The following is a 24,506-nucleotide window of genomic DNA, read 5'->3' on the forward strand; positions in this document are numbered from 1 at the left end:
ATTTTAGTACTTTTTCCACCACTGGTTTCAATGCATGTTTGCAAAATGTTTGCGTGCAAGAACTTGATAATAGCAAACACGGGCAGTAGGCTACGGGTACAGTTACAGTCAGAAGTTTAAAATGATGAGTTAATGCCATCTGGTGGATGCTTTGGGACCATGCAGGCACTAGTGTAATATAATACTTATTTTAGTCGAAGATGCTGCGAGCATCTCTGCATTAACTATAGTTTGTCAAATGTTAAACTCAAGTCTAGTAGCATTAAAGGTAGTTTTTGTTTTGTTAAAAAGTTGTAGCTCATTGTTACTGTATAGAGTGTTTGTTCCGTAACAGGGGCCTTCCAGTCTCTCCAGCTCTTTAATAGACAGAACATACATTTTCAGGTGGGACACCAATTTAATCCAATCATGAGGGAGAACACATTCATCAGTTTCAATTTAATAATGTTGCTGTGTCAGATTTATCTTTCTTTCTTTCTTTCCTCTTTTTCCCCCATCACTTCCAATTCCACTTGTCTATCCTGTGTGGTCCTAGCTCCTTATGGCTATGGACCAGAGTGGTCCTATATCATATGAGTTTTCTCTCCTGTTTAGATGAAATTGGTATCCAGTCCTTTAATATGCATTTTCTGTTCACTATCACAGAGTTGAGGCCCAACTGTTGGGGAGACCTGCAGATGTTGCAGTGCAGATAATCTACACATCAGTAGTGCCCAGTGCCCTCTTTCTTTGCCGTTGCATGCTGGGGGTTACAGCAACGTTACAAACAAGTTGAACAAGGTGGTGAAGAAAGTGGTTCTGTCATCGGTGCTTAACTGGACGGTGTGACGTGGTGGAAGATGTGAAAACAGGGAAGCTTAGACCCATGGTGGGTAGTGGAAGACTCATCCTCCCCACACAGAAGAGCAAAAGACTTGGTCAGTCAGTCATTTGTGCCGGTAACCTTGAGGCTTTTCAATTCTGCTGCTGCTGCAGCATATCTGTCCAGGAACTAATGTCTCAGAACTGTGGTGTTTTTCTCTTGGACTATTTGGGAGTTAGTCTGCTAAAGTAATTTGGTTACTCATTATTATTCATGTATCTTTATTGTTCAGTTTTACTCTGCTGCTGTAACGTCCATTTTCATGTCAATACCTAGCCCCAGTGGACTGTTACCTGATGACCCTTTTCTTTGTGTCTTTATCTTACAATCAGTATTTTTTTCTACCCTTGCTACTCTTATATGAGTAGAAAAAGGAAAAATAGCTGTATGTGCTTTTTCTGTCTCTTTTACTGCTTTAACTGTCATTGACAAATGAGTTTCCTCCACAGGATCGATGATCGGTCAGTCGGTCTCTGTCCATTGGGCCTCAGGGCCTAGATGAAGGAACAAAAACATGCTGTGTAGGCTTTGACCACAGTGAGCTATACTTTTCTTGTCTTCTACAACCTGTTTAAGGATCACTTTAATTAAAAACATTGCAGATTATTTGGACCTTCCTGGAAATCTGTCTTGCTTGGTGAACGACAACAACAAAAACCCTTCACAATCCACCGTCTGCTTTATTTAATCTTGCACTCAATCTTCTCTCATTTTAAATTGCTTAAATTTAATTTATAAATAACAAAACGTTTCCGGCCATCAGGCCCTCACCAGCGTATTCTTGATTAAATAATGGATCTCAATGGGCTGGAGAGCATGTTATGGGTGGGAAAGGGAGACGCTGAACAGGTCTTCAATTATGGGAGAATACTGGAGCAAACTGACATGACACGGTCATGCAATCTACACAGAGAAAAGGCTTGTACTGTAGGAAGTGCTCTTTGTTGTGAGGCAGGAGTGACAACCATGGTGTTTTGATTGATTGATTGATTGATTGATTGATTACTTTATTAACACATTGAAAACGGTATGGCCAGTATAATTGAACAAGCAATTTGCTAAAAGGATAACACAAAAAGCCCTAGGGGCTTGTTTCCATTGAGGTCCACTGTACTCAATTCATCATCAGTGTCCCCTTAGCTTAATTGACATCCATTTGAATTGTGCAATAAAAAGTAATGATGAACACTTTTAATTGAACTCTAACTAAAAACTATTACTTGTAGCCTAATTAATGAATAGGTTTCGATTCATAGTGAAGCAACACTGATACTGTCTCAACCAGCACAAAAAAACTCACAAAGACTGAATTTGTTTTTAAATGACATCATTCATTAAATAATTTACAACTTGATGACATCCAAAAATATATCAATCCTTTACTAAAACAGATGGTTGCCTGTTTTACTTTATAATCCCTTCCAACTGTCAGGTGGAAATAAAACAATGACTGAAGTATTAAGTGCTATAGTATTAGGCAAGAAGTGCACCGGCCCCTGAAGATGATGTCGGGAGACAAGTGGCAGGTATGTGGGAGAGAAGTGGCAGGTACATCCTTGGCTTAAAAGTCAGGCCTGTCCTTTTTCAGCTTGGTGTAGTCCATGTTGACTGTGAATAGCTGAAGATGCGCAAATACCCGTGTGCACACACACACACACACACACACACACACACACACACACACACACACACACACACACACACACACACACACACACACACACACACACACACACACACACACACACAGGACAAAGTCAGTTTGAGAAGGTAGATGGGAACTTTGAGACAATTATAAAGATATGACTAGAATAAAGACACCAAGGAAGGATGCATAATCAGTGATGTCACAAGACTCATCAGGCCCTTTAGACTGTAAAACTGCATGTTTATCACGTTAACGCTAATTGTACTTAGTTGCATGCATGAAAAATGACATAGTTTCAACTGAAAATACATACAGTAATTCATGTTGAGCGACACTTGGTCGAAAGTAAAGCGTGATTAAGTATAAATTAAGCATTAATGAAACTAATATTTTTTTAATTCAAGATATATGGTTCCTATCTTAGAATAGACGTATACTTAGTGTGTGAATCTACTGTATTTTGCATGAACAAGTTGGCATGTTTTCTTATTAAAAAATAAAATCAAAGTAAATTAACTAACATACAGTTGGAGAACTGATTTGTGTGAAAGGCGTATAGAGATGTATTTACTTTATACTGTTGAGTGGCCTCCATGTTATTCCAGGGCTCGGGGTTGCCATTACGATCCCATCTGAGGACAAGACAAAAAGAGACCTCTATTATAATTTGCCAACAGATAACACTGCAGACATTACCTCCCAGCTCCCACATGCAGTGGTGGTGTAATGAAGGAATATTTTATTTATATATATATGGATTGGATATATATATATATATATATATATATATATATATATATATAATTTATTCATCTTTTACTGTGAAAAAAATGTTTTCATTGTGATACAGATAAATAGGAACATAAAGTATTCTACGTTAGTTCCATTGATCCAAGCCAGAACACAATCGATTGATTGATCATTAAAATAAACATGCTCTGACATGCCCACGTACCACACCAGTAACAGGAAAAGTGGGCACTAAGGAAGAGTGGGCACCTTGATGTAAAATGTACTATTTGGTCCAAAATGTTAAAGATATATATATATTTGGAAAACGGTCTTAAGTAAAGTAAAGTATACATGATTAGAACATGATTGAACATTTGACAATTAAAGCCTAATATTTCTACAATTGCTACAAATTGCTACAAAACCTGTATATCCAATCATTTTGGGCATAAACAAGAAGTTGAAGGGTAAATTTAAGTCTGATAATGATTGATGTACCGTGCATGATTGTTCACATCATGTACACTTCACATTACTTCAGAGTTCAGACCATTTTTCAATTTATTTTTTAACATTTTGGAAAAAATAGTAAATATTACATTGAGGTGCCCACTCTTCTTCATCACACCCACCTGGACACTTGTGTTAAGTGGTCACGTGGGTGCAGCGAACGCTTTCAAGATTTTCAAGTAGGCCTTTATCCAGAAAATGTTATGAACCACTATGGTTTATAGCAGGGGTTTTCAACTGATTATGAACCAGGGACCACCACCCTGACTGAGAATCAACCTGGGGGACCACTGTTGTGTTGGGAGGGGTGATATGGGCATGTTGTGGGGGGAAAGCTTGAAATGAAATAATGACTGTGAAGGGGAATTAAATCAAGCCCTTAACAGTTATTATTTAACTGAGATATGCTAGTGGTCCAGAGCTATAAAAAAACTCATGTTAACTGATTCATTACAACTTATGGGCACATTTCCTTATAATGGTGACTCAACCAAGCAATCCGGTACAGTTTCCCTTGAGATTCCAACTCCCATTTCTGTGGAAGTTCTTGACATCCGACTTCCCAGTAACTGACAACATTGGCGCGTCATCATGCGTCACCAAGTGATTTACTGCACTGTTTCTCAACAAGTGGTCGATAAAATAACATAGAATGAAATAAAATACAAATCTTCACTTTCCTACGTAACTAAATGCATGGTCAGGGACCACATGCAATACCTTCACGGACCACCAGTGGTCCACGGACCACCAGTTGAAAACCCATGGTTTATAGCCTTCTTGCTCAGATAAAGATACTTACGAGCACTCAGGGTTTTTCAGGGCTAGCCGCATTACATATGTGAAACACATGCCAGCACCACAACCAATGAAGCCGAAGAGAGGTATCAGCTGGAGGAAAAGAAGCAACATACAGTAAATAAAAGTCAAGGACAAGTGCCCTAAGGACATGCCCCCTATACAATCAGTGGTGAAATAAGTACTCACATTTTTTACTTAAGTAAAAGTATCAGTATCTGTCCAGCATTCAAGATTTGACTTGAATAAAAGTACAAAAGTATGTAAAGTATTAAGTACCAAAAGTAAAAGCACTCATTATGTATAATGTCCCATTTCACAAGTGCCCCCAGACACACTGTTTCAATAGCCTAATTGTAGTGGAGTAAAAAGTACAATATTAGCCCATCTGAGTGAGATGTAGCTAGTTTAGTAGAAGTATAAAATACTGAAAAATTGACACTCAAGTAAAAGTACTCGAAATGTAGGCTACTTAACGTAGGTCTTCAATACTTGAGTAAATTTACTTAGTCACTTTCCAACACTAGACCTACATAGGCATACCTTCCATAATGCAGTGGTTCTCAGCCTTTTCAGGTCGTGACCCGCCAAAAAAATCATAATTGAACTGGGGGCCCCCATATTTGAACTGGGGAACTGAGGAACGGAGTCAAAACCATTTTGTTTGACTCCGTTCCACAGATAAATATTGTGAAAATAGCAGATCTACAAGCTCACAACGACTAACAACGAGAGGCGTTGTGAGCTTGTAGATCTACTATTTTCACAAATTTTGCCTCTTATATTATTTGACAATTTGGCAATATGTTTTATAGTATGGTTTGTTGATTACTTTTGATACAGTAATGATCTTTTTATTTTATTTTAGGTATTAAAAAGGTCTTAAAAGTCCTTAAATTGTCATTTCACAATCATCTGGGGGGGAAAAAATCATGTGGGGTCCCGACCCACAGGTTGAGAGCCACTGCCATAATGTATGGAAGCTGCCGTAAAGCAAGTTGTTTCACCCATTCCACCCTGTGATTTCACCCCGTCGCCCTTCACATGTGTATGTTGTGCATGCTATAGAATGGCCTGCCTTCCTTTGCGCATGTACTGTTATGTAGGCTAGACCTACGTGCCAGCCAGCTTACATCATACATGACTGGCTGGAGGTGAACATAATGTTCAGAAAATGATGTGGTCTTGACGTTCGTTTAATCAATATTCCAATCAATATTAAACGTCTTAATATTTTTTACAAAATAATTTAATCACAAAAGCCCATGTGAAAAATATAGATCATAAACGTCTAGCTCATTTCCTGATCATTTTTTATCGAACAGTTGACACGGCTATTTGAATTAGGTCTTAAATTGATTTAAATACACGTGCATCTATTGAGTTAGAGATGCGCACATCGTGTACCAACCTGTGCACATCCTGTACCCACGGCCGGGTACAAATACAATAATAGAGTATAAGTATAACCTGAACCTCATTATAATGATCTGCCACTATCTCTGGCAGACCATCCCTAACCTACAGTATCTGAAAGAGCGTTGTTTTACAGCTGCACATCCAACAATGTAAAGCTAATCGCCTATCAATGTATTTGGGGGTCAACAATAGCCTACACTGAAGGAATACCAAAACGCTCGCCCCAAAACACAGTCGCCCCGGGGCAAATGATGTGACCTCGGAATTCACTACCTACCTGGTATTCCTAAACGTAACCTCGGTAAACTATACCTAAACCTAACCTTATTCCTAAACGTAACCTCAGTAACACTATGCCTAACCCTAAACTAAGTTTTAACCTTATCTTATCCTCAGTCAACCAAATACAAGAACGGCTGTTTTGGGGCGAGTGTTCCGGTTACCTTACCCTGTGGTACACATGACATCCACCTCATTTATAATCTGAAGGACTATTATCTTGTTAAGGAACTCGTTAACCGATCAAATGTCCCAGCCCAGGATAATCCAGGATTACATTTAAAACGGATGGGGAAACAGATTTTAGAGATCACGCTCGCGTAGTCACCAGTGGCGGACTGGCGGTGGCGCGCACACGGTGGGCTGGAGCGCACGTTTCAATGTCAACTCTGACTCACTCAGAGTCAGACTATTCACATCATCACATCAATTAAGACAAACTTACAGCTGGGTGGCTCTTGAGCTGTCTGCCGACTTGTCTTATGATGTCCATAGTCAACGATCCGCTCACAATATTGTGTTAGAATAAAATACCGTACGCCCGAGCAAGTAGATGATGTCCGTTTGAGAGCGCTGTCCCTGCGAGTCTAGACACTAAAGACTGCCTCCCTTTAGGAGGCAACCAATCACACAGTGCAACGACACAACAGCTGTACATGCCACATTTCTGCACATGATATAGACACGTTAAACACTTTAAGCCCTAGCCTACATAAAGTTATTCAAAAATATGTTTTCAAAATGTTCAAAGAAATACCAAAAACATGTTTTTGTGCGCTGAAACCAGCGCACCCCAAAACAGGTGGTTGAGAATTGATTGTGTGAAACAATCACCTGTGCATTCAGTCTCAATGTTGGTAAACAAATTATATATATATATATATATATATATATATATATATATATATATATATATATATATATATATATATATATATATATGAAGCTGATTTTATGTATAATAATCGCAAACAAAGTTGTCTCAAATTTCTCATGTTTATGTGGATAGAAAAAACAAAAAAAAGAACCTGAGCTAATAGCTTTTCCCACAATACCGACAGCTGTGGCTTGCTAGGATATGGCAGCCTCATCATTACTAATACACTAGGGATTAGTCAAAAGATTAAACAATCCTACCATTGACAGTTCCCACACACTTTGAAACTATTTTCAGAGACAACCACCCCAGGACAATGATTCAATAACGATGTAGGAGAGAAAAACCTCCACCACATAAAATCCTCTTCTTGAAGTGCATAAAAATCCACACTGAATACAATGTTCACGTTACACCCAGTCTGATATTCTACCGACAGGGGGCAAAACTAAAGTAACATCAGAACAGATTTTTTTTTTTCTTTTTAGCTTATGTTGCAGATAATTGAAAAGAGAGTAGAAAATGATACATATTAACACTAAGTTAACCAAAGAAGAATTTACAAAAAAGTGAATAGAAAAATAAAATGCGACTCAAAAGTAGCTGTTCAATTTGTGCAAACATTTCTACTCGACAAAAACTTTTTTTCCTCCCCCCTCTCTTTTTAACATCTCGTCAGCTTAGTGGAGAAAAAGTAATGGAATACCTTCAAAGAAATGTTCATCATTAAGGATGACAAGTCTACACCTCTTAACTGATTTAGGTAGTCAACTTAGCCGTGAGACCTCACAAAATTATATAAGAAAATACACACAAGCACGCAACTAGAAAATCTAAGAATATCAACATTGTCCGATTAACATACATACAAGTTGCCATTTTGCAAGTTAATAGGAAATACAACACAAGATAACAGAAAATTCTTTACAGGCTTAAGGAATGCATTCGTTTCATCCTTAAGGTAGACTTGCAAGTCCAACAATAGGAACATTTCCTTAAAAAAAAAGCTTTTCAATGAAATCAAAATGTAATTTAACGGAGCAACATGTTCCATTCATTAAAAAGTACCAAACTGATTTGTCATGCTTTGTTCTTCAATGCCACCAAGGATGCAAGCATAAAAATAAACCATAAACCTCATGCGTTTGTGCGTTTCAAATAATGTGTTTGCTGCATATTTAAAGTGGTTAAAAACAAAATTCTCTTTCAGTTGAAATGTAGATAAATATCTTTAAATACTAAAAGCCATTATATTCGACCACAGTCTTCCTCCATTTTGGATAGCTTCAATCGAACCCAAAACCTTTTGTATTGAAATGACAGGTTCAGCCAGTCTTCTCCAGAATGACCAAATCCACGAACACGTGTCCGACAAATTGTGTAACTTCATTACACCTATAGAATAAGACTGGAGAGAGAAGTTCTATTGGCCATATTCACACAGGCGCCATTTTGCTCTCACACCCAAACCCGCTATATGACCGTGGTTCGAATAATGTCAATTATAAAATACTCAGATGCAGCACACTCTTAACCAGCATGTGTGACCAACAATACTTCTTTGGTGCAAGAATTGATATAAACACCAAGTCTTTGCTCTTCAGAAAGTCAAGTTGCCCAAAAATATTTTTATATCATAAAAATGATATACTTTTTTTCTGATTGCAGATGACAAGATTACTTCCTCTTACACTGCTACTTTTTTTAAACCATATTTCTTTCCTTATTAAAAAAAAACTGAATAGTCACTTTCCTAAAATACTAAAGGTATTTTAACATCAGACTAGTTAAAGCTTTCTAACATATAGCCATCAGTGATGTCATCGGTCAGCAGATTGTTGCTCTGTCTCTCAAATATAGTAAGCTGTGGACCAAACAGCCATTTTGAGGTGACAGCATATTCCGCATCTTGCAAAATAATCAACTGGAATCAAGTAACAGTCTGTAGAAAAATAAACTGTAATTAAAAACTAGAATTTGCTACAGTAAGTGCCACTGGAATGAAAAGCCTCATAACTACCGGTGCATGTTTAAAAAAAAATGTTAACCAAAAAGGGCAGTGATTGGTAGTTTGGCTAATGTTGACCATGGTACAGCTCACTCACTGTCATTCCAAGTCAGGTTAGACGCTATTTATTAACGTGGTTCGGCAATTATTCCAGATGGCTCCGAATTTGAATTTCAGGCTTCAGATGAAGTCGGGTGGGAGAAACGGTAAGATGTCTTTATGATGAATGCTTTATTCAAAGCAAAATAGTCTACCACCTGCTTTTGGAATAAATCAGAAAGAACATTCTCCAATGCCTTTGGCCTCGTCACACAGCAGTGGTGATAGGGGAATCTGGGTGAGGACCAAGATTACCGGTGGAGGGTGTCGACTCGTAGGAGACCGTAACCAGGCCAGAGCTGCTACTTGCTGGGGAGACAGCCAAGCTGCGGAACAGCAGGTCCATGGAGGGCAAAAGAGGCTTGAGGAGACTGACGGGGCAGAAGGCAGAGCCACCGTGGGGGGTAAAGTTCACCTTGTTGGGGTCTGGGCACGAGGAGATGAGGGCGGCCTTGGGTTGATGTGGAACACTGAAGAGAGATGAAGAAGATGGGGGCAGGTGTTGTCATTTGTTAGTTAAAAAATATAATTTCTACAACTGGAGCCCAGTGTGCGAGCGTTCTTTCAGTTTACATGTCATTTGTGAGTTACATTCCTTAGGGTGTGTTCACACAGTCTGCCTTGTTATGTAGAAAAAACACTGCCTAGAGCACCTTTTGTGCTGAAAGGGGGGGGGGGGGGTCAGACCATCAGCTAGGACTGGTGGCTTTGCATTTGTCCATATTTTTACGGGGCCAGGCTTCCAGCATGGACACGTTTTGTTATTGGTATTATTCTGTTTCTTTTTCTGCCACTTTTGGCAGTTCTGGCTGAACCGTGCAGTCGCTTTTTATGAAACTCGGCCATATGATAGATGGTCATGAAAAACGATCAAGAAATAATTCTCACAATCCTTCGTCAAAAGGTGGCGCTATAGCACTCAATTGAAAAATGCCAACTTTGAACAGGTACAACTCATGCCCTGTTTGACCTACAGCCATGAAACTTCGATGCACACATGCGTCTCCTCATGCCTAACAACTTTCACTGTTTGACCTTTGACCTTTAGATCTCCCACCATTTCGAATTATATGAAAAGCAGTAAAAAGCAGTTAAAACCTATCTCCTCCTGGGATTTTTGAGCAATCTGCACGAAACTTTTTACACATGAACTTTGGACCTATGCTGAAAAACGTTTGCAAAATATTCTCCATAAGTGAAAAAATGAAGCTTTAATGAGCCAATGAATATTGCAGTTTTATGACAATTATTCATCTGCCCCTAACACATACATGCAGACTTACCATTCTTTGAAACTTTGCAGAAATGTAAAGGGCCATTCCAAATATCACTGAAACCAATCTTACTCCAATTGGTCAAACGGGGGCGCTATAGCAATTTTTTGAAAATTGAAACTTTAAACAGGCAAAAGTCATGCCTCGTTTGGCCGACAGCCATTAGACCTGCTTACACATGTGCCATGACTAATGAGGAACACATCTATCACGTTGACCAGTAAGCACCGCCCTTAGATTGTCCGCAATCTTGAGCAGTTTGAAAAACACTTAAACCCAGGATTTTTCAGCTATTTGCGTGAAACTGTATGATCATTGTGATCTCTTTTTTCAGAGGTTTGTCTGTTGGTCCAGTAGCTTCCCGCTTAAGTGTATGTCTCACAACCTCAAGGTCACAGGTTCAAGCCTCACTTGGTGCAGACTTCATCTAAGTTGCATTTCACACAACATGACTATCAATGAATACATCTGCAATTGTTAAAGGTAACATGAAATACTTAATTGAGTGTTTTTTACATACTTCATTGTGAAAATAGCTGATCTACAATCTCACAACTTTTCAGATAGCAATGAGAGTATGTTTTTTCAATGTGTAACATACTTCAATGTGAAAATAGCCAATGTACAATCTGACAACTTTTAATGGTTTGTGAGCTTGTAGATTGGCTACTTTCACTAGTTTTGGTTCTGAGGAGATGTACAATTTCTTCAATGGTAAATGGTTTGTGAACGAGTGATCTTAGTGTTAGTGAAACAGGGGCTTGGGTCATGACAGAAGGCAAGAGTTTGTGATCATCAACAGACAATATCAGCCTGGACAAAGCTATAGCACTATAGGTAGTGTTGCAGCTACCTAAGAGTGCCTCACGACCGCAAGGTTGACGCAGACTCATTTAAGTTGAATTGCAAAAAAATCCCTCTCTCTCTCTCTCTCTCTCTCTCTCTCTCGTGAGCCCGCCACTCTGGTTGGCCCAGGTACGATTCCAGGCCAGGTCAGCAAATGTGTCGATGAAATTTGTCCCTGAGCAAGACTCTTAACCCCTAATTGCTCACAGGCACTCATTGGAAACAATACCGCAAGGACTTTCATGAACTGACCTGTTAAAGGAATTATCATTTCTCTTTCTCTCTCCTGGCCCCGTATTATCACTGCTTGCAGCTATATTTAGCCTTGTATTCCTTCATCCTCTGCGGCCGACAGTGGACCGGGGCATATCACATCCTCGCTCAGGAGCTCTGTCTAGACTAAACTCATTTTAAAGCTTACTTCTGGTATGGGGCAATGTGTCTGTTGCAGCGGGTTGAGCCAGTGATCTCAAAATGTATTTATAGAGTACATTTAAATTGACAGAAGCAAACCAAAGCGTTATTATACAGACCAACAACAAAAAACTGCACAATCAAGACTGACAAGATTTATTGTGATGGGTCAGCTGAAAAACTATCCAAAAAGGGGGAAAAAAGCACACTGACAAGTGCCTTTCACCCGGGTGAAGATCTAGTGTTTATTGGATGCTTTCAAAAGTTAATTTAACATTTTGAGACATTTTTTGAAGGATTACTGGCTCAACCCTCCGCAATGTATTTTTGAAAGATGATAAAATGGGGCTAAAAAAAAAACATTGAGAATATCCACCACTAGAGGGCACACATGCACCAATGTAATTTGAGTTCAAGCGCATTTCTTTTAACAGTAGAGTAATTTTTGTTTAGTTTTATTCCATTATGCAATACAGACTGGACCTTCAACTTACTTGAATGCATTCAGTACATAAGCAGAATACATACACAAGTTAAGCTTTCAATCTTAGTTTGGTTCGCCTGTGCTTATTATTGTGGGTGACACGTACGTGTGTGTGTGTGTGTGTGTGTGTGGGTGACACGTACGTACGTGCGTGCGTGTGTGTCACGTACGCGATCTAAAAACCTACCTGGTCTCCTCAAACACGCGGACTTTCTCGCAGCCCTCTGGGGGCTCTCTCTGGAAGCAGTAACTCTTGTTGGGGCGTGGAGAAGAGGACAGCAGCATGGGGAAGGTGGTGTCAACATCATTATGGGAGGACAACGGAGACAGGAGGTACTCTGCACCCTCTATCAGCTCTGAGAAATAAACATTGAGGAAATATTAAGCCACTGTCAACCAAATACAACTCATAGGAAGCAATTACTAAAACACTTTTTGTATGGAAATTTGATAAGATATGATTAGCGTCACTTTATTTGTTAATACTCTGAGAGTATGTGCAAATGCTTGGCGTTATACAGAAAGTCAAAAAAGCAGTCTTATTACGTAGCACTGCCGGGACAACAGATTTAAAGGAGACACACCATGAATTAAAAAAAAATATTTGACATTTAATATCATATGGTGTATGTCCCTCAAACCATTTTCAAAAGGTTTGAGCCTAAATCAACACTCAGATATACTCATCCCAAGTCAATTCTCTCAGGCTTATAAAGCATTTTCAGCTGCAATACCAAAACGTCCTGTTGGGCAGAGGGGCGCTGTACTGCGGTACTGAGCAATTCTGTCTGTCAAAATACATGGGCAAAAAGTTTCGTGAGGTAAGCAAACTTGCCATTCTGAGATGGCCTGTTCAGACACGCCCATTCTGAAAATCTCTGAAATAAGAATGAATGACTGAATGTTAAAAAAAAATATTTTTTGGGGTACAAGAGACACTGGGGAGCCCAAAAAATACCAAAAAAATAAAAAAAAGTGAAATTCATGGTGTGTCTCCTTTAACTTTAACTACTGACTTTCAACCTTGTGTCCTTACTTTAGCCATGTTATTATAGGCAACATAATTGTTTTACATAGCACAATTCGTTGGCCTAAAAGCTCACAAGGCGTCATGACACATTGTGAAATTGTAGATCGTCTCGTATCGCTGCATGACACCGTCGTACGACAAAGTCTAAAAGAGGGCATAAGTGGTTAAACCCCAATGGTCTCCAAATGTGCTTCGTTTAAAGGCGGCATTCTAGATTTGATGGCATTATTGTACACTGACCGTGGTCCAGGTCCACGGGTACCTCTTCGACAGCAGAGGAATTTATGGAGGGGAAGGAGGGAGAGAAGCAGGGTGAAGAGGAGGCAGACGATGAAGAAGAGCACACGTGAGAGGGTGGTGTAGTGCATGGGTCACTCTGGGATCCACTGCTGCAGCTCTGGGGAGGCACTGGAGCCCGATGGCCATCTGGAACCTCTAGGAGCTGAAACCACAAGACACCCTTTACTCCACATAGCATGTCTGCAGTGGTGGAAAAAGTATTGGTATCAAAATGTACTTAAAGTACCAGTACTCATTGTGCAGAATGTCCCATTTCACAAGTTTTCAAATGTATGAAAATCTTTTGAAAATAGCAGATCAACAAGCTCAGGATGCGACACATTGTGAGCTTGTAGATCGGCTATTTTCAAATGGCCGAAATGTACATAGGGCTGAAGTGGTTAATGTATGTTTTGTACTAATAATAAAAATCTGCAAAGTAACTTGTAACTAAAGTTTTCAAATAATTGTAGTGGAGTAAAAGTACAATATTTGCCTCTGAGATGTAGTGGAGTAGAGGTAAAAGTATTGGAAATTGCAAATATTCCAGTAAAGTACAAATACCTCAAAATTACAGTACTTGAGTAAATGTACTTGGTTACTTTACACCACTGCGTGTATGTCATATTATTTTTGTCTCCGCCAGGAGACTATGTTTTCGTTCTCATCCTTCCGTGTGTCCACCAAGCTAACATTGGTCAAGCTTCACCTGACAATATGTTGAAAGGGTGTGCTTTGATTGGCTAGCGAGACGCATGATGAAATAGAGACCTATAAATAGGTGTGTCACTTCAAAAGATCATTTATATATCTTTTGAAGTCAGGTAAGACAGGATTAATCAGGAACAGTACTGGCGGAGACCTGTGCTCCGAGGAGCACATTTTCTAGTTTATTATTGCATTTGAAAGCAATAATTATCAAATGGATTTTCACATTCCCGAAATCATCCTTTCACTCAATGCATCCTAAGCAATGGGACAGGAGGCAGCCACTGTCCGGCACACAAGGCAAGGAACAGCTTCAGCTGCAAGGCCAGGGCCTTTTGGTCAAGGTGGCATGTACTGTCCCCAATGTCCTGATGAAGGTCTGAACAGGCCTAAACGTTGACGAGCAATAAAATACCAAGCGGAGCTTTTCGCAACTTCACCAGTGTGCAGACTATCCTTTTTTACAATATGCAAACTCTACACAAAAAGGCCCTAGTTGGCTGCGAACGACTTTCTTGCTGTGAGGGAACAATGCCAACCACTGAGCTACCCAGAAGTTCGGCTTATCTGTTTTTCAAGGTGTGGGGGAGCCAAATGATACAAGACCACAAGAAAGCTAATGTTGGGGGTAAAGTGCTGTGTGTGGCAACAGTGACATTCCTTTTACCCAAATGAAATATCACCTCAAGACAGAAAACAAGCAATAAAACCCCAGGCTGTTTTGCTGCACCAATCACCCACGACCTTGCCCACACAGAGGTTAACCACAGGTTATCTCCCTTTCCACATATTCACTGCCTACGCCATTTCAGAACCTTGACTTTCAGGCAATTATGCAAGCAATGAAAAGACAATCCTGTCCTATCACTTTCAGAAGGCTGTAGTGAGGGGAGCAGGTGGCAAAGTTACCCCACGCTGATGGTTTGGTGGCTGACAGATGAACATGCCCTCTAGCTCCTGGTTTAGACCCTCCACACTACGGCGCAGACGAGGAGCCAGACCGTACAGTGGCGCAAGGGGGGTGGTAACTGGCTGAGTCTGAGAAAACACACACACACACACACACACACACACACACGTTAAAGCAATGTTGAACTTTGAAACACTGGGTCGTACCTGGCCATGATACATCGTAGTTAAGTCGATACACTGTCCATCTTTAGCCATTGCTTCTGTAATCAAGTAACCCGGAAGTAGTGATTCCATTCACTCTCATAGTATGGTGAAATGGCCCAAAATCATTTAAGCACAACTCAAGCTGCCAATATATACAAATAAATAATCCTGCATTATTTTTTGCCAAGTTCATTTCATCTAGTGACCTATGAATTATTGTTGTGCTTGAGAACTTGTGTCAAGAGTAACATAATATGAATATAGTGCCATTTCACTTTACCAAAATGATGTACCAGGAGGACAAAAATACATATTATGTACTATATTGGAAAAGTCAGTTTATATGTATGTGATGTAAGATTTTGAGACTTGTTTAGCTACTGAAGTTACTATAGAACAGAAAGAACAGGTAAATGACTTAGCGTATATAATAGCCAGGTAGCAACACAATCCAAGGTTCTACCTCTACCCAAATTCACTTTAAATTTAAAGTTTAGACTTTATTATCCAAATAAATAAAACTGAAGCAAATGTATGCATAAAAAAAGAAAATCAAGACACATTCTGAACCAAATCCAACAGAAACTGGTTAACACACATTTTCAGCACGTATTTCACAAGTGAGTCAGCACGTTGACCTGGCACTGATACTCAGGTAGCACCAAACTATTTATCAAAGATTAGGTATGGTAAGTCTGTATACAGTAAAACAGCATGTGCAATGTTGGTATGGTAATTATCTCTTACAGTACAAGTTGGGCTTATTAACTCTTTTCTGTTTGTCAAGTTATTGCACTTTGATCTAGAAAGGGAACTAAATCAGTGAAGGGTGACACAATACATTAAGTAACCAGCTGGGCCCAGAAGCAGAAGTGTGTGCCTGTGCTGTAAACGAGAAGCAACATGACATATGGGCATTTTCCTGTTCCCTCAGTGGCCCATTTACAGTCACTTCCTGTGATGGGCTACTCTAGTAAGTGAATGCAGTGCGATCCTCCTGCCAGTGTCCCAACTGTTGAGGAATTGAGGGTCCAACACTAGCGAGTGGTATTTCAGAATGTGTGTTGACCGGGTTATATTCATAGTCGTAATAATACATGTCGCTGCTGCATACAAGTTTAAATAGCTTTCATGAAGTTTGATATAATCTCTTAACCCACTGATACCTGGAACGCATCTGTGTCACTTTAGATGTCTTTGGCTATTCAAAAATAGCAGATATACAAGCTCATAGCGCGGCACCGAGTGCCACGCTACGAGCTTGTAGATCTGCTATTTTTGAAAAATGTTTTTTTTTTTTGCTTTTTTTTCAAAAACTGTTAGGATTTGGATTTAGATTTTTTTAAATTATCGCCTCAGGTCTTAATGGGTTAAAAAGGAAATTGTTCATTTTTTACTCAAGGCGGACAACGCCCGTCACAAGTTGATGATGTCCTCTGTCCATGTGTGGTCCAGCAATAAACAAGTGTACTAAAAGCCAACTTCATAATATTTTAAATATGTTTTTATTAACACATGCATTCCATAGGGCTGGACCACACATGAACAAATAACGGGCATTGTTCCGCTTCAGTAAAAATATGTATATTTAAGATGTCTTAAATTTGTGTTATAGAGGGCAATTATAATGCATTAAGGCATATAAAGGCTTATTAGGCAGGGATCCTTTTAAGACAGCAATCAAGTCAACGCATAATCAATTGGATACACATATGTGCTTTTAATATGCAAGCAATAAGCAACGACTGCAGTTTTAGTATATATCGTTATATTGCGTGTACTTGAGGTATAACAAGTAGGATTTGTGTGAAAGCTGGCCCCTACTTCCCGGCTCAACACCACTGCCAACATCTGCCCAAAAGTTGAAAGCCAGAAACATCCTAAACCAAGTAAAATGAGAGAATACAGGCAGAGGGACGGGTCTCTACAGATACAGACCAAGGGCCCAGCTTCCTGCTTTGAAATTGAGTCGATATAGGAAGAGAGTTCAAGTGACAGTTCATATGAATGGCCTGTAGTTCCGCTGTTTTACCCCTGCTGGTGTCAGAAAGAATTTCTCTTTATGCAAGCGGATGGGTTTTTGACTAACTTTAGACTTGATTTTCTTACCTTAATAAACATTATCATAAGTACTATATGCTTCCAGTCACTAGCTTAAAGTCTTCTTTCAATCATCATGATATGAGTTTGGTAAATTATGGTCCAATTTATTTAAAAATTGACGATAAAGTAGGTTATGCTCTAGGAGGGGCGGGATGATTTGATTGACAAGCTACACAACCAATAGCATTCATTCCCCGCCCCCGCTCTTGATTGACAAGCTACCCAGCCAATACTGGTCTGGTTGTATTCTGCAGGATATGACACTATATAGAAAGATGGCGGATTTTAGATTCCTGAACAATCGACTTCATTTACGGTCTGTAGAAACCAATGGTGTGGGTGTGTCCATTCTTTTTTACATTCTATGATACAGACGGACACACCACAGTTTGGGACCGTACGTGATGACTAAGAGGGATCATTATGACTCTATAGGGAAATCCTACTGGTGATACCTTTAAGAGATGTGGTAGAGGAAATATACCTGTGTAGTCCCTGGACTGTAGCTCCCTGGAGGAGAGCCATGCTGGCGGTCTTTGTCATGGCCCCCTGAGACGACAGATTTGGTACGCTGTTGCAGCTGCTGTTTCAGCTTGGCAATCTGATGAGCAGGGGTTATTGTCAGTCAATCAGCACATGCACACATTCACAGAGAGGAAGTGCCGAGCTAAAACTGCAGCATGCCACACAACTTTGCAACCATGTGCTGTCAATGGGTCCGTGGTCGATTTGTTTGTGGTGGTGGCAATACAGTAATGTGGGTTGGATAACAGGGACATGAAATTGGACTGTAGCTTTAGTTAAAACAGAAAAAGGTAGGTAAGATCACTAGGTCCCCTGTTACTCAAAGCCTTCAAAATACTTAAAAGATTTTGCCTTTGCCAAGTTCATGCATTTTTGCCTTTGCCAAGTTCATGCACCACCCCCTCCCCCAATACAACAACACCCCAACTCAAGTTCAGCTCAACCCAGGTCCAAGCCAATCTGCCAGTTACAAGAAATTTGTTTAACAAATTAAATGTTTGGATGGCAACTTACCTCCCGTAGCTGCTCCGAGTTTCCCCATGATGCGGAGCGCTTGTGCCCATTGCCATTTTTCCTGCTCTGAGTTTTGTCCGACCAAGAGTCTGGGGTCTGGAGAGTTGAAGAGAATACAACATGGTCAGCCAAGCAGCCGCCACAAGGATGACAGTGACATTCTAACACGGAAAGGGAAAGAGCCTGCACACTTGTGAATACTTGCTCCAATAGGTACCACAAATGTACCTTCTAGAACTCATCAAGATCTATAAAAGAAACATTTTGCAAGGGTTCCATAGCTTGCCTCATCTTCTTTTCCTACTGATGTGTCAACCCGGCAATGGATGTCTTATATTAGAGCTTTGTTTTTGGGACATGGCAACATCAACTTGCTAAAATTAAAATGTGGATGTAAGGACGGAAAAGAGAGAGGGGGGGAGGGGGGCATGTGGAGCAAGTTGCATTATTACATCACATCTGCACACATGTCAGACATACAAAATTAAGAGTTCTGATACCAGTATTGGAAATGCCTACAATACAGTCTAAACTGCTGGATCAGGTATCAGCGAGTATACAAGTTGATTCACCAATCTGATACCATGCCATTTATAACGTGATGATGGCTCATTTACGCTACACAGACAACACAGGCGGTGCTAGTGGAGTATGTAACGTTAGTCAGAGCTAGCAAAATGGCATTTTCAAAATGGCATTGATTTTCTGTATGCATTTGTTCACATTTTACAAAAGGGTTTCACCTGAGCCAAGCTAAACAACAATGATAGCAATTATATCACATCTATATTGGGTTAGTAGTATAGAGCTATATGTTCGACCCAGGAACCCATAAAGGAAAGGAAAAATGGTATTGCAACATCTAAACCATTCCACTCTGTGTTGAGACTGGTGTACAACTAACTTAAACATCCACGCCTACATACCACTTTTGTGAATTGCACCATAAAGACCAGCTGAAATGAAAAATTGTTTTTGCACACTTTTAGATCATATCTGTGATCATAAATAATGGATATAATTAAAAAAAAGTATTATGTCAAAAGTCTGATTTTAATTACTTCAAACAAAAACAAACTTGTGATCAGCAAGCCCCTATGAATAATAATGAATCATTATTATATTCACCTGTGTGATTCCCATTGCCCAGTGTTCCTCTACATGCAGTTGATTATCATTATGGAGACAAAGAGCTGCTACTCTGTTGTGAATCTAATTCAAGATGAGGGGCCGGGCCAGACAGTACATTACAAATGTTCCTGTTTTAAACATCAACAGTACACTAAAGTACTTAACGTATCTGAAAACATTTGAGGTGAGAAATAGGCAGTGCAGTCAACATAAAACATTCTTTGGCACTGCCTCCCTCTCGCTCTCTCTGCCTCGCGGTTTGCAAGTGCTGTGTAATCCCATAGCCTGAGGCGACGGGATAGTCGGTTGAGACACAACCAGCCTCTGTTTTACCCAAAACTTCACTATTAAGGTTGCAAAAAAGCCATTGCAGCTTGATATTGGAACACTGCACCTGTTGCTTGATTTTAATCTTGCCTCATGGTGGTACGTTTATGTACACAAACATCTGTAAACTATATATATACACACACACATATACATACACATATACAGAGAGAGAGAGAGATTATTTGACCCTTTTTTATCCTGCATTTTTCTTTTCTCTCCTGCTCTACAGTATTATATCTAGTATTTTCCCTTCTCATGAAAAACAAAAAAAATGATGGAGCACACACAAAAGCATTTCAGCAACTCTTGTGATGTGACAATAAAGTTGATTGTGATTTTCAGTCTTAAAAAAAAAAAAGAACGAAAGAGAATGGAAAACAGACAGAATGGGAGGATGTGGGCTTGCAGCAAGCAATGGCCTGCCCTGCACAGAGAGCATGGGTGCAGCTGAAATGGCCCCGTCAGCTGACTCAAGGCCTGTTCACATGGCTGTGGTTCTCACTCTGTAAGAGCAACCCAAACACCAGATACTCCCTCCCTCCATCTCCTCTCAGGTTTTTTTTTTCCTCTCTCTGCAGGCTTTCCTCTGCAACCTAATACTCTGCCACAAGGCCCTGAAACAGACCCTAGTTTAGCAACACACAGACACAACAATCCCCCCACACCCCCGCCCCCCCCCCCCCTCAAAAAAAGAAGAAGAAAGTGGTTTTGTTACACTGGCTGGTTATGGGAATACCAGTAGTGAAGCATTGCATTTCCTTTAAATTAGACTTGATGCCAACTGACTAAAAACGATCACCCTCATTTAGAGCTGACCTGGGTGGACTTGTCCTTCCGAGACAGGCTGCCTTGACCCTCTGGTTCTTTAGGCCAGTGGCCCTGCAGGTAGGGCCCGAGGATGGCATCCAGAGACACTGTCCGCCTTATGCCAGGGCTCAGCTGGTGCGATTTGGTCTTCCCTGCTGTCAACAGGAAACAGACCTTATTTTTTAAACAAGCAAAGACAATTTGGGTTCTAAAAGGTGTCCAACAATAATGGAACATGATGGCAGCAATTTGGCAGCTATTTTAAGCTCTGAATGCTCATTTATTTGTTGAACTAAATCAAATATTTAGCTGTAACTTACTGGATCAATGCAAAAACGTTAATCAAGGTGGGCTAATGACTCCCTTTGCCGACTTTGTGAAATGGTCCGAGTTTTGTGTTGTGATTTAATATCATCAAACAAGATTCCATTCATTCCAATCCAGACAGACACCCCAATAGCATTATAATAAAAATGTACAACACACGTTACACTGGAGCTGCAATACTAGCCTCGGATCAACACTATCATAGATGCATTGTATAGAGTGTATCGAGTCTGACAAAAAGACAGACTCGATAAAATACATCTATAATAAGTCTTGATCCAAGGCAGCTGCAGTACCTGACTTGCCATGATCTCTTGAGTTTTGTCGTGTTTTGTTGTGCAGCTGGTACGGAACTGTTGCTCTGAGCGGCTGTGGACCCAAAGTTGCTCGATCCCGGGTCGACTGTCCAAGTCCACTTCGGCCAGACATCGTCCACAGATCTGATCAGATTTGGGGCCAGTCCAGCCCAGACTAGACTGAACGGTGGATGAGCTGAAAACAAGAACCAAGTCTTCTAGGGGTGAACCTAGTGGTGGTGGAGGAGAGTGGTGGCTGCAACAACCAGCTGCAACTCTTCTTTCACCCAGGATGACGGTTCCAAAATAGTTGCAAGTATCGGTCTTTCATCGAGTTTGCGTCAACTTATAGAGACTGTCGGGGATCGTCATTTATATTTGCGTTGTCTTGTTTGTGAAGTCAGAAAGGAATGTTAAAAATATATATTTTTGTCCAACAAAGCCCCGGTTCCGAGTGAATACGCACTATTACCACAAACCAGTAAGTCAATAATAGTGATAGTCTGGACGTTAATAATATAGCAGCCCGGTCCTTTCCTTCCCACCCCCACCACCAGCACCCTGGCTCGTGCGAGTTAGCAGCAGAGCCTAGCAGAGCAAAACTTTCTTTGTGACGATACACTGAGCTAGTTCACCTCTTTGTGGACGAACAAGGAAGCTGCTCCAGTCTCAGAACCCCCAGAAAAGTGTGTGAACTCACGCCCTAAAGTCCTCTAATACCAACAATGAATTCATATTTCATTCTAGTTCTTTTTTTTGGTCACCCACAAGTTTGAGAGAGGAGGTGGTCTGGTCTGTCACTGTGCTGGAGTTCTCTGTCTGCTGGAGCTTTTCTTCATTTACTCTAAAACTCCAAACACTTCCACCACCACCACGCTCGTGTGGATTTAATTCAGTGTTGCCAGATTCTGTGAGAGAAACAAGCAACCAGGTCTATGAAAACAAGCCCAAAAGAAGGCCACACAAGAACTTTAAACCCTAGGCTACATACGATACATCTCATCAGCTATTTGAAAATAGCCAATCTACAAGCTCACAGAGCTTGCAGATCTACAAGCTCACAGAGCTCTTTTCAAAAAATCTTGGAAAAAGAGTGAAGAATGTAGAATATTTCTGAAACATTTTTAACAACACAAATCTTGTATGGGAGGTCCCTGGCACAAAATATTTTCAGGTGGGGGGGGGGGTAATTTGGGGGTCCATGGCATGAAAATGTTTAAGAACCACTGGTTTAAACAACATACACAGCAAGCCCAAAATAAGTACATTTTAGAAACAAGCAACCCGGCAGCTACCAATATTTACAAGCACATTTACAGAAAAACAAAGCCCAAAGTCGCTTATAGTAAGCGGACATGGCAACGCTGATTAAATTATGTCGGGGGTTGGTCCAGCTTTGAATCTGGGTTTTGGTTGGATGGTGAAATCTGTTTCCCTCAGTCCATTGGGCAGCTCACCATCAATCCATCAAAACCTGAACAATGAAAGCAGCTGCACTCTGCAGTCTCCGCCCCCTAATACATACGTCATATTGATTGATTTTTTTTTTCTTTCTTTTTTTTTTCAGTGATTGGGTGCTTTGAGAAAAAAGTCGTTCTGCCAAGCCCCACTATATTAACCACTTAAACCCCATATGGGTATATTCCCTCGGGGCTCAATACTAGTGTCTTTTCTGTTTTCTGTAATTGTGGGGAAAGCTTTCGCTGAAAATAGCAGCTCGACAAGCTCACTGTGTCGCGTTGTGAGCTTGTCGATCTGCTATTTTCTGCGAAAGCCCTCCCCACAATAAGGATGCTGGGTTTAAGTGGTTAATAAAGCTAAGATTTCAGCTTTTGGTGTTATGAATGACTCTTGCATCAACTATTGAGATGTGATGTACATTCTTTGGCAGTACATGGAAACAGTTTATTCTTATTATTATTTAGTCTATATAGTGCACTAAAAAATATGCCTTCATCAACCATTCCATGAATTTGACATTCATCTACTGTATGTACTCCGATTAAATACATTGCTTGTAGTTCATTTATCAATTCACTCACTCAAGGGCTAATTCATTCTGTCATTGTGCCATTGTGGTGGACATTAAATCCTCTTATCTGGGTGTGTGGGATTTGAGGGTTAACTGTGAGATGTACTGTATCTCCAACGTGGGCTGCTTCTGGGTGGTGTGTGTGCATGTATCTGACGGTGTGCTTTGTGGGAGATAACTGTCCTTAAGACTGAGTTTCAGGGAGTGCCAAAGCCAAGACAGGAGAAGAGAGGCGAGATAACACATGCAGTTGCAGCTAACTTGTAAAGACAGACCTCAGAGCCATATTGAGGGTCCAAATGTCCTTTTCATCTATCAGAGGCACAAAACCAGACTGCCCATAATGTCCAGCCCAATGTCGGACCTCAACCTACACTAAGATAACAGGCTCTTGCGTCAGCCTCTTTGAAATGGGAGTGAGTGAATGAGCGTTATCACCAAAGGGAAACGCATTGAAGCATGAGTCCACCTTGCTCATCTGTCTAGTTTAGCTGCCACAAACAATTGATGTCACTGGAACAAAATGGTAGACAACAAAAGCCAGACAAAGTCGACCCAACTTTGTTTGACCCATAGGCACCCATTCATTTACAGCTAGGGAGTTAATTGGACAGTATGTCGATGTGGAATGCGTCTCCTGCATTATCTATTTCCAGCTACTAACAAGGAACCTCCAGCTGTTGTTTGTGTAGCTCTGTGTATTTGTCTGTGCTAATTAATGAATCCATTAACCTATGACCTCGGACAGGCTTTGTACTGTTTGGTGGCCATTTGAAGAAGGATGTGATGGTTCACAAAGTTAAGCTACAAAGGTGAGGGTTGGATACGAAAATGTGCTCAGCTTAAATCTAAATGGTTGTGGGATGAGTTTCTTAAACATACACTGGATCATTTTGTATGTACAGTATATGTATGTGTGTATACTCTACATAATGAAACGACTGCAAAAACAGAACCACAGCACGCATGCATAATAATGTTTAAAAAATAAAAGCAGGTTTATTGCAGTTTTAAATATCATGATCCATCCCAACTTCCATTGCATGAGATAGTAATTGA

At 40.3% G+C, this 24,506-nt stretch overlaps 2 protein-coding genes across 3 annotated transcripts; both read right to left on the minus strand.

Annotated features, from left to right (window-relative positions):
• Window positions 1-1,948: 1,948 nt before the first annotated feature.
• Window positions 1,949-6,828, minus strand: LOC311060575 (cytochrome c oxidase subunit NDUFA4-like). The gene is made up of 4 exons (XM_084078810.1): window positions 6,694-6,828; window positions 4,555-4,643; window positions 3,082-3,142; window positions 1,949-2,480 (listed from the first exon to the last, which is right to left on the minus strand). Exons 1-4 carry the CDS (start codon window positions 6,739-6,741, stop codon window positions 2,424-2,426), a joined length of 255 nt encoding a protein of 84 aa, XP_083934936.1. The 5' UTR covers window positions 6,742-6,828; the 3' UTR covers window positions 1,949-2,423.
• Window positions 6,829-7,233: 405 nt separating this feature from the next.
• On the minus strand, window positions 7,234-22,258 carry LOC311059836 (protein FAM117A-like). Of its 2 annotated transcripts, none has more exons than XM_084077928.1 (8): window positions 21,425-22,258; window positions 20,802-20,944; window positions 18,525-18,620; window positions 17,971-18,087; window positions 15,177-15,305; window positions 13,521-13,722; window positions 12,438-12,606; window positions 7,234-9,702 (listed from the first exon to the last, which is right to left on the minus strand). In XM_084077928.1, exons 1-8 carry the CDS (start codon window positions 21,546-21,548, stop codon window positions 9,441-9,443), a joined length of 1,242 nt encoding a protein of 413 aa, XP_083934054.1. In that variant the 5' UTR covers window positions 21,549-22,258; the 3' UTR covers window positions 7,234-9,440. The 2 variants fall into 2 exon arrangements, with proteins under 2 accessions (XP_083934054.1, XP_083934053.1); XM_084077927.1 differs by having other exon boundaries at window positions 20,802-20,947.
• Window positions 22,259-24,506: the final 2,248 nt, after the last annotated feature.

This window comes from Gymnoscopelus microlampas (genome assembly GCF_963454915.1).
Source record: "Gymnoscopelus microlampas genome assembly, chromosome: 14".
NCBI classification, from domain to species: Eukaryota; Metazoa; Chordata; class Actinopteri; order Myctophiformes; family Myctophidae; genus Gymnoscopelus; species Gymnoscopelus microlampas.

Excerpts from the sequence above, each read along its gene's own strand:
- LOC311060575 (XM_084078810.1), bottom strand. The coding sequence starts at position 6,741 with ATGGACATCATAAGACAAGTCGGCAGACAGCTCAAGAGCCACCCAGCT. Across the intron at positions 4,644-6,693 it reads AGCTCAAGAGCCACCCAGCT|CTGATACCTCTCTTCGGCTT; the intron begins GTAAGTTTGTCT and ends CTTTTCCTCCAG. Across the intron at positions 3,143-4,554 it reads CTGAAAAACCCTGAGTGCTC|ATGGGATCGTAATGGCAACC; the intron begins GTAAGTATCTTT and ends TCTTGTCCTCAG.
- LOC311059836 (XM_084077927.1), bottom strand. The coding sequence starts at position 21,548 with ATGTCTGGCCGAAGTGGACTTGGACAGTCGACCCGGGATCGAGCAACT. Across the intron at positions 13,723-15,176 it reads CACCAAACCATCAGCGTGGG|CTCCTAGAGGTTCCAGATGG; the intron begins GTAACTTTGCCA and ends TTGTGGTTTCAG. Across the intron at positions 12,607-13,520 it reads ACCCGTGGACCTGGACCACG|AGCTGATAGAGGGTGCAGAG; the intron begins GTCAGTGTACAA and ends TTTATTTCTCAG.